Genomic DNA, 10,176 nt, shown 5'->3' on the forward strand with positions numbered 1-10,176 from the left:
TCTCTCTCTCTCTCTCTCTCTCTCTCTCTCTCTCTCTCTCTCTCTCTCTCTCCCCCCACCCCTGAGCTCCTCATATCCTGAGGCTGCTCTACGCAGCTTCATCTGGCTCTTAGCTCTTTTCTCCAATCTTGCTGGGCGGCTACCCTCCTCTGAGCACTGTGTCCATCAGACAACCTTCCCATGGCACTTATCAGCTCAGTGGTGGGTTATGGCTACTCTCTGCAGTCCCAGCATTGCAGACAAGTCCTCTGCAGCAGCTCTGCCATCTTCCCAAGGCCTGTGTCCTTTGCAGAGGTTCCATCAGCCTCCTCTCTTGACAGTGCCAACCCCCTGCCTGAGCATCCTCCTTTTAGCCTCTCAAGTTGAGAGTTTTTTTACCCCAAACCTGGGTTCATCCCCAACCCTGTCTATCACCTAGCCCCATTCCCTGATCTGTCTCCCACTGCTGTGTCACAGGCAGGCCTTCCCCTCAGGACACTTCCCATTCTTAAGGCCCAAGTAGAGCTGTGTTAGGGCTGCGCTGCTCCCAGACTTCACTTCTCCATCCTCTGAAGGTCACCACTGACTCCTGGGGATCCATGTCATACTGTGTCCTCTGTTCATAGGACAGGCCGTCCACCAGCTCAGCTGGCCTCCCCTCCTGACCTCCTCCCTCTTAGTGCTCCCAGTGCAGGCTGGCCTCCCCTCCTGACCTCCTCCCTCTTAGTGCTCCCAGTGCAGGCTGGCCTCCCCTCCTGACCTCCTCCCTCTTAGTGCTCCCAGATCCCCTCCTGACCTCCTCCCTTTCAGTGCTCCCACTTAGGCTCTTCTGCTGAAGCCAAAGCTCTTTGTGTGTTTTTATTCAGGTTCCCCTTATTTTGTTCTGTGCTCCTGAAGGTATGTGAAAATTGCCTTTTCCTAATTGAATACTATTTTAAAAGCTTGCTATTGAAAAATTGATGATTGAATCATTTCATAAAACACAATCATCTCCTAATTTGTCAAAAGTGCAAATCAAGGTTTTCCTGAGTTTCCCACTGTGTGTGTTCTGCATTCTCCATGGGTTCTCACTGTGTGTTCTGCGTTCTCCATGGGTACAGTCCTTCAGACACAGTTCTGTGCTGTGTGCCAGGCCCTGTGCTGTGCATATTGGGGCCTACTGAGTTAGTGAGGCCAGGCTCTGCCTTCAGGAACAAGGGTATTCTCCATGGTGGAGATATAAGGCACTGGGGAATGGAACACTGCTTGTAGACCAGGCTACCCCACTGAAGCTGAGGCAAGAGGCCTCAAGGTTGTGGCCAGCCGTCCTGAGAAACCTAACAATACCTTGTCTCAAAAATAATTTTTAAAAAAATCTTTAAAAAGAATAGAAAAAAGATGAGAAGACTGCACATTCCCAGACCATAGGACTCACTCTGTCTACACTAAAACATCTCAAGAATCTTCCACAATAGATTAAACATGAAATAAAACTGCTCACCAAGACAAAATGCTTACATATAATTGAAATTTGGTTGAGTGGCTCACACTTTGTTATCTGATGTTTACATTTTAACCTTGCAGTTTAAAAACTCTGGCCTAGGTGTGATGGCACACACCTTTAGTCCCGCCACGCTGGAGGCAGGGGCAGGCAGACCTCTGAAGTCCAAAGCCAACTAGGTCTATAGAGCAAGATCCAGGCCAGTCGGGGCACTCAGCCTCTGTCTCAAAACAACAAACAGAAAGGGTCCCTGAGGCAGGAGGATTCCAAGTTCAAGGCCGACAGCTTGGGCTACAATGAGACCCTGCCTTTAAAAAGCCTGGGAGTGGAGCACATGGTCCTTCCTAAGACCCAGTTTTCCTCATCTGTAAAATGGGAACCACCTTGTAAAGCAATTATAAAATTAAATATACTCTGTATAAAGATCTAGCACATGCCTAACACAAAGTAACTAGCAAGTGTTATTTGCAAGAAGCACTGGACAAACTGTGTGCATTTTAAGTTAATATAACTATTCATAGGCATTTACAGCTAGATAAAGCAGTCCACTCAACACGGTGGCTTCTCCTTGGCAGACAGGGTGCAGCCTGTCAGACACAGCAGGTTGTGGGGTTTCTCAGGCAGGGCTTGTGGTACTCAGAGGGAAGGAGGTTGAGGTGACTGAGACTAGCCTGGATCTTGAAGGATGAGTTGGGTACTGATGGGCAAAGGATGCCGGAAAGGCATCCCTAGTAGGCAACACAGCGGGGAGGAGGACCGAATGCTAGCTGCTAATGCCCGAGCACTAGCAGGTGATAGGGGGTAGTCCAGGGCTAACGTTCTAGGTGATTAGAGAGACACACATCAGGAGCTGGAAGCATAGCCAATGGCAGAGCGTGCTTAAGAGGCATGGGGGTCAGTCTCCAGCATCAGAGAGAGAGAGTGTGAGAATAGACCGAGGCCCTACAGCATTGCTTCTTCACTGCGGTGGCTGACTGCGTTATCAGAGTAACACGACTCACTTCCTCTTTTGTAGCCCGTTCTCAAAAGACTTCAGGTATCGGGCGTCTGATGGTGCATGTCATTGAAGCTACAGAATTAAAAGCCTGCAAACCAAACGGTAAGTGATGCTTTTATTCAACGGATGTAGTAGCACCCTGTTCCTTACCTCTTTAGAACATGGAGTAATGGATAGTTTTTAAAATGTAGTGTTTCTGGTATGCTAGGACCCTGATAGCTATCTATTGGGCCAGTATCATTCACTGATTCCCAATAAGAACCAGCACCTACCATTTTGACTGCTACTGCACGAGAGTGCACAGGTACACCACACAGGCCAGGCCTGTGGGGAACAGTCCTGCAGTTAGGACATACACTTGTTCCCCAAGATTGTGACATCACTGGAAAGATGGGGCCATACAGCTGCTAGACTCTAAGGTAACCGTCCTTCCTGCCACGGTCTCTGGTGAAGCAGCCTACAGACCCTGCCGCGGTCTCCCCATCTACTTACCATCCTACGTGTGCCCTTGGGTTGTTTCTGTGCAGGGAAAAGTAATCCATACTGTGAAGTCAGCATGGGCTCCCAAAGCTATACCACCAGGACCCTGCAGGACACACTAAGTCCCAAGTGGAACTTCAACTGCCAGTTCTTCATCAAGGATCTTTACCAGGACGTTCTGTGTCTCACTGTGTTTGACAGAGACCAGTTCTCCCCAGATGGTAAGTATGCCTTGGCATGGAGGCCTAAAGGTATTCCCAGTTTTCTGGGATCTGGAGTCTGCACCCAAGGTCCTAAGATGTGCTTATACCCCATGACACTCACAGGAAATGACACAGGCCCATGTCAGCAGGAGGTGGGTGTTTGGGGGAGAGCATGCCCTCTGTATGCATAAGGCACTACCTGTGTATATGAGGGAAACACTGGCAAGTCCTGGGTGGGTAGAACATTCCAAATAGGCAGCAGTCACTGTACATTTGTCCACTGTCGGTATCAGAGACCCGTGAGCAAATGAGCTAGTCACTCAGTGTATGAAAGTTGTCTAAATGCTACTTCAGACTACAAAGATATCTGATCCTCTCATGACGTTTCTTCCCCAGACTTCTTGGGTCGTACTGAAGTTCCAGTGGCAAAAATCCGAACAGAACAGGAAAGCAAAGGACCCACCACTCGCCGACTACTACTACACGAAGTCCCCACCGGAGAAGTCTGGGTCCGCTTTGACCTGCAACTTTTTGAACAAAAAACTCTCCTTTGAGGGCCTGGAGAAGCCAGCACCAGGGGAGCTGCCCACAAGGCTGGGTCTAAGAGAGATTTTGCTCTCCCGGGACAGGGGAGCATCACATGGCCTCATCCATCAAACAGCCACCCTCGCTGGATCTGTATTTTATTGCACACTAAATTGCTAGCAATCTATGCAAACATGATCTTTTAAACAAACGCCACAGCACAGTGCCTTGTACTAGTGTTAACTTGTTCAGCTGTGTTAGATGCCAGGGTTTCCATTTTCAGGGCTATAAAAGTATTATGTGGAAATGAGGCATCAGACCACCGGACATTCCCACTTGGCGAATCTGTCCACTGTGGAGTTGGTGATGTTAGAACCACTCCACACTATGTGACCTCTGCTGGGTCACACACTCAGGAGGTGAAGGGCTGAGATGAAATGCTGCAGCCTTGGGGCTTGTGCAGCCTGATACTGAAATAGCATCCACTTGTGCACTGAATAAATAGAAACTTGATCGTTTTATTCTGACTAGATATTATCATTCTCTGCTAAGACAATATAGTTTGAAATACTATAGTTTGAATATAAGGAGGAAAGCTTGATGTACTTTAAATATACTGTGAACTCTAATAATGTGGGGATATTTTTCAACTTTAATTTTCTTAAGTATAAATTATTTATGTAAATTCCTTGTTTTGCATATTTCATAGAACATGCATCTTTAAGCTTTATCATTGCCAACAATGTACAGAAAGAGAATAAAAGTATAAGTTTATGAATGTAATCCTTTCAAAGCTTGACTCTCTATGTGGAAGGCTTTTTAACAGTTACTTTCAGAAGTTGTTTATAATGTAACCGGAAGGATGGGGTAAGGTGGGGCCAAGAGATCTGCCTGACCCTCCTCCTAGTGTGCCCAGGGCTTTGTGGGCATCTCTGTCAGGTTTCTGGGGCTTGATTTCACTGGTGGCTTTTGTGGGTGGGTGAAGTGCATAGGGGCTGTGATTGGCCTGTCTGAACCAAAGGGGTGACCCACAGGAAGGGCGAAGGGCAAAGGTCAGGATTATCTGCACATCTGTTGCTCTGCAGCTCCAGTGTCCTGATTACATCCTGTCTCCTGTCCTTTCAGAGTCATAGCCATACTGCTGGCTTGGCCTGTCAGTACTGAAATACAACATTTTAAAATATTTAACTAATTTTTGAACACAAGATCTTCATCCTTTGAAAGGATCACTTGGACTGCTAAGACAACATTGTTTTCCAGCAGCTCAGAGAGTACCTCAGGCCTCTTCCATTCTCCCCGTTTTTATTTAAATATAATCACTGGCCGACTCACACAGTTCAGCACATCAAGATTAATTTTAAAGACTCATCCCTTACTGACCCCAGATACTGACCCCAGCACCACTGGTTAAAACAGAAAAGGGCCTTTACCTGGTACCTAAAACTGAAACAACCAGCATCATGCTTATCTACAGGGAGCTTGGAAGAGCCAGGCACAGCCTGTTGAGCAAGCCTGCTCCGGCTTTCCTACGTTTGGGGAGCATGTTTTGCTGGTGCTGAATCAAGATGCAACTGAAGTCAGGGAGAGTTGCTGCAGACCACCCTGTGTGTAGTATGACATGGCAATCCAGCGAGTTTAAAACTCTGGGGTCACTCATAACTATAGCTACACATCAATCCTACTCCCCTGTAGGGACTTTAATTCTCACTGGGTAAGTGTGACTAGTATTGTCCCTGTCACTCAACAATCAGGATACCTTGGTCAGATTTAGGACACAGGAGCCATAAGGATCTGAGTCAGATGACTTTGATGACCAGAGAGGGTACAGCCAGCAACTCCAGTTGTCCTCTTCACCCAGTGACCCAGATCTGCCTCTGAGGAGGTCAAGTTCTCTTCCCCACTGAAATGTGAGCCCAACTTTCTAGAGGATATGAGGAGACTCCTGCTATCAGGAAGCAGACAGCCCTCATACAACTAGAAGTCTCCCCTTGGTGAGGAGTTCCTGTCAAGCCCCTTCCGTGCCCACAGAGGCAACACACGGATTTGTTTCCCACTGCCACGCCTGAGTATCTGTGAGGAGAGCGCAGCCTGGAAGAGGAGCAGGGCTGAACTGGAATAAAGCCTGATACCTTTGAGCTGGGGACTGCCCCCACGCCAGGCACAGAGCCCTTCTGAGGGCCAAATGCTGGGAGGTGATAAAGCTGTCTTGCTGTTAAATGGTTCAATGAAACAAAAACCCCACACAGACTTCCTGGGTCACAGCCAGAACTTAAAAATCTAGCTGCTGTTATTTGGATATTTCCTGCTATAGCTTCCTACCTAGAGAGAAGCTGCCCCGTCAGTATTCGCAGTTGCATGCAAGAGGAAGGGGCGAAGCTCTACGGCCACTGGAGGCCTGACCTGGCTGCCTGATGCAGGGAGACCAGATGCTTGCCCAGGATCTCGGCTGTCATCACTCTTCTTCCCACCGGTGATGGCCCCTGCAGACTATCTGCTGCTGCCCAGGAGCGTGGTCTCTGTGGTCCGACCCCTACAACCTGTTCACAGAAGGCAGGGACTGTGTGTCGGTTAAGCAGGCCCCCACAAGAGGAAGGACCCCGCAGGCCTTTCCTCACACCTAGTCGTCCTACCTTTCAGACAGGTTCCTAGCCTGCTTGCCTCACCTCTGTTCGCTTCTGCAGTTCACAAATAAGCCTTTCCATGGCTTCGGCTCCACCTACCTTTATGGTATGGCAGAGCTGTTCCCAAAGCAACCCCTCCACTGGGTTGAGACCCTCCAGAGGCTGCCTTCCTCAGCACCTCACACCCTACATTTAGAGACAGTCATATGACTGGGTCCTAAGAGGAAAAAACTTAACTGCCTTCCACCCTGACCCACATAAAAACAGCAGGGATGAGTCCTCAGAAGCCAGGTACTGAAGACGGCAAAGACTCCCAAGGTCCCAAAGCGGGACAATCTGCTGACCCGCAGATCTACTCAATACCGGAACAGAAAATAGACTTGCATTTAAAACACTCTCTCGGGCTGGAGAGAATGCTCAGCAGTTAAGAGCACTGACTGCCAGCACTTGGGAGGCAGAGGCAGGCGGATTTCTGAGTTTGAGGCCAGCCTGGTCTACAGAGTTGAGTTCCAGGACAGCCAGAGCTACACAGAGAAACCCTGTCTCGAAAACCAAAACAAAACAACAAAAAAAAGCACTGACTGCTCTTCCAGAGGTTCTGAGTTCAATTGCCAGCAACCACATGGTGGCTCACAACCATCTGTAATGGGATCTGATGGCCTCTTCTGTACATGCAGATAGAGCACTCATATCTAAAATAAACAAATCTTCTAAAACTTATTAAAAAGTAAAAAAGAAACGACTCTTCCATTTTTTTAATCTCACAGTGGCAGCACGGAGCCTCTTCCACCATGACAGTAGAATCCACATTAGGACCTGAGACACGTGCTTTTCTACATGGCAAAGGAGAGAGTGAAGAGAGATGGGACACACAGACTGTGTAAAAGTGAACTCCCATCCCAGCAGGCATGTCCAGCTTGTTGCTCATGGACCACAATGACTGAGGATCACCAGAGCAAGGCCCAACACAAAACCAAAGTCTTAAGCACTAGGAGGTCTTTTTGCTATTTATGTGTAACATGATGACACAGTTGTTGAGTGTGAGCTCTGTAGTTAACAATTGCCTGTCTCAATATCTCAAGATTAGATCTGCCTGAAGGAAGAATTTGTTTCTAAAGAGACTGAGACTATCGCAACTGAGTATAAGTTGGGTCACAAAACATTTGATTACGTGCTGAGAACAGAGATTTGTGTGCTCAGCCCTACACAGGGTACCATTCTCAATGCCCCATCAACTCCCCAAGGCTCAGAGGACACTGAGGAAGAAGGGGTAGAATCTAAGAGCCAGGAGAAGTGTCACAGCACTAGAGAGGCAGAAGCAGGTGAATCATCGTGAATTTGAGGCCAGCCTGATCTACATAGGGAGTTCCAGGACAGCCAGGGCTACATCTGTCTCTGTCTCTCATAGATAGATAGATAGATAGATAGATAGATAGATAGATAGATAGATAGATAGATATAGTGTGTGTGTGAGATAGGTAGATAGATAGATATAGTGTGTGTGAGATAGATAGATAGATAGATAGATAGATAGATAGATAGATAGATATAGTGTGTACGTGTATGTGTGTGTGTGAGATAATGGAGAGGAGAACTATGAACTTAGCATGGCTGTTGCCTTAATGAACTCTCAGCAGCTATAATACTTAGTCAATCCAGCAAGAATTCTGGCATAGATGGTGGGGTGGGGGTGATCACACGACCCCCTGCCTTACTGAGGAGCTATTGGCAGTTTACAGCTGCCAAGGAAGAGAGAATCTTTTTCTTTGCTTTAATGTGCTAACAGTGGTAGGTTCCCCACATGTTGTGGATGACCCCACAACCGTAGGAATGTGGGCAGCGCTAACTGCACTTAGCGTGTTATCAAAGGAGAAGTATAAGATAACATGAATTTGGGAAGGGGCTGTGTTGAGAGTGATTTGGGGGGAGTTGGGAGAAATATGGGGTAGATATGATGTTTCATTGTACATGTGTATGAAATTCTCAAGAATAGAGAAAGTTAATGCAACAATTTCTGAGTTTCAAGCTGGAGAGGGACTGCCCTGGCTCTCAGCTCGTGGCAGAGGTGACAGCAGCAGCCTGCAGAAGAGGTGGTGCCTGTGTACGCTGTGCTGCAGTCCCGGGGGCTCTAAGCCACAGGCGGCAGAGGACAAGAAGGGGAGAGAAAGGGGCCAGGAGCCCGAGCAATTATTAGTCCTGTGTGCAAAATCTGTGCGGAGGAAATTCCTTTGTAAAATCTGTAAGAGATCCCTTCTTATATACTTCATTTTTTAAATTTCCTATTATAATTGAATTAAGAACAATTTTTGTTGCTGCTGGTGGTAGTGTTTTGAGATAGGATCTTGCTATGTGTCCAGGCTGGCTCAAATTCTTCTTCATTTTTAAAAATGTTATATGTGAGGGTGTTTTGCCTGCATATGTGTCTGTGTACTACACACATGCAGCATGCACAGAGGCCAGAAGAAGGCATCAGATCTCCTGGAACTGGAAGGTTGTTAGTCCCTGTGTGGGTGCTGGGAGTCAGCCTGGGTCCTCAAAAAGAGCAGCCAGTGCTCTTAACAGCTAATTCATCTCTCCAGGTGCTGGTCTAGAAGTTTTTAATCCTCCTGCCAGGATCACAGATGTGCACCATCATGTGGGGCTGAGAGCAAAATGTTTGGTCTGTTTTCAGTGTAATGAGTATGGAATGGTAGGAAAATGTCAGGAGATGAAGGGTTGGGAGGGAGGAGAGCTGAAGTTACTGGTGAACCAGCTCTGGCCTGCCTTCTTGGCCCCCGCCTTGTAAAGACAGCTCTGCACTGTGAGACTCAGGGACCACATAGGCTCAGGGAGAGGGCCTGAGCTCCCTGGCTCCCCACCATCTCACAGCACAGTGAGTGCTCCCTGCTGTCTCTACCTTTTCACTCCACACTTTGGCACCTGTCTCCTCTGTGAGGGAGGGCTCTGCCAGGGCGGTGCCACTGGCACCGGTGCCCCCTGCACAGTGGTATTGCAAACCTTGCCCAACCAGCCCCACTCCCAGAGCTCAGCTTACCAGACCCTTCTTTTCAGCCTCTCTGATATCCTGGCTGAGCCTTGAGGCTCGGAACTGTCTTTCAAAAACAAGCTGGCTTCGACTGACAGTCTTCTCTTCCTTAGGCAGATGAGACTTTAATGTAAAGACAGGCTTTTCAGAACTGAGAAAAGAGGGGGGAAAATCTCAACTCAATTCTACCATGCAAACGTTATTCAATGAATATGCTATTCATTTTGTGAAAAAGAAAGGTGTGGCTAGACATCACTGGTGCCTGTCCATCTGCTCTGCTACGGATAATGTTCCCTAATGGGTCATATGGGAATGCTGTGGACCTTAAGAATGAGGTTAGAGTAGGAGGTGCTGAAGTCTGAGGGGGAAGGGATGGTGGAGCTCTGGTCTCTTCCTTCTTCTTTCTCCCTGTTTCCTGAGCAGTCTAACCCTACAGAAACTCCTGCTGTAGTGTGCTGCCCTATCAGAGGCCCAAAGCAATTGAAGCTACTTGATTTCAAACTTTATCCTTCCAAACTGTGAGCTAAATAAACCTTTTGTCAGTCAAGTCCCACAGGTGAAGCGGGCTAACACAACTATCAGGTGAGTCACGCCTTTCCCCAGCTGAGGTGGCACATCAATCCTGAGACCAGGCTTGAACAGAAAAGCCATCAGACAGCCTGTAGGTCCTTAGACCAGGAAGCCAGGGAGAACGCACAACTCACTGGCAGCACATCACAAAGCAGAGAGAACAGGATCGAAGCCGTTTGTCAAGGAGACACAATGGGAAGAAGCGCAGTCTCAGGAGAGGACAGGGACCGAGGTCCTCAACCAGCGCAGTCTCAGGGGAGGACAGGGACCGAGGTCCTCAACCAGCGCAGTCTCAG

General features: G+C 48.0%; 2 protein-coding genes across 5 annotated transcripts in view; one reads left to right on the top strand and one right to left on the bottom strand.

Moving 5' to 3' along the window:
• Itsn2 (intersectin 2) overlaps window positions 1-4,447 on the top strand; it is a 117,374-nt gene extending 112,927 nt beyond the window's left edge. For all 3 annotated transcript variants that reach the window (XM_029541104.1, XM_021202787.2, XM_029541105.1), the window contains 3 exons: window positions 2,475-2,558; window positions 2,984-3,157; window positions 3,536-4,447. In XM_029541104.1, coding sequence (XP_029396964.1) covers window positions 2,475-2,558; window positions 2,984-3,157; window positions 3,536-3,693 — 416 coding nt within the window. In that variant the 3' untranslated portion in view covers window positions 3,694-4,447. The remainder of the gene's footprint in view (window positions 1-2,474; window positions 2,559-2,983; window positions 3,158-3,535) is intronic.
• Fam228a (family with sequence similarity 228 member A) overlaps window positions 4,165-10,176 on the bottom strand; it is a 25,519-nt gene continuing 19,507 nt past the window's right edge. Inside the window, exons 7-8 of one of the 2 annotated variants that reach the window (XM_021202788.2) lie at window positions 9,320-9,461; window positions 4,165-6,201 (exon numbers count right to left, since the gene is read on the bottom strand). In XM_021202788.2, coding sequence (XP_021058447.1) covers window positions 6,043-6,201; window positions 9,320-9,461 — 301 coding nt within the window. In that variant the 3' untranslated portion in view covers window positions 4,165-6,042. The remainder of the gene's footprint in view (window positions 6,202-9,319; window positions 9,462-10,176) is intronic. The other variant, XM_021202790.2, reaches the window with a different exon arrangement.

Source organism: Mus pahari, chromosome 7 (genome assembly GCF_900095145.1).
Source record: "Mus pahari chromosome 7, PAHARI_EIJ_v1.1, whole genome shotgun sequence".
NCBI lineage: Eukaryota > Metazoa > Chordata > Mammalia > Rodentia > Muridae > Mus > Mus pahari.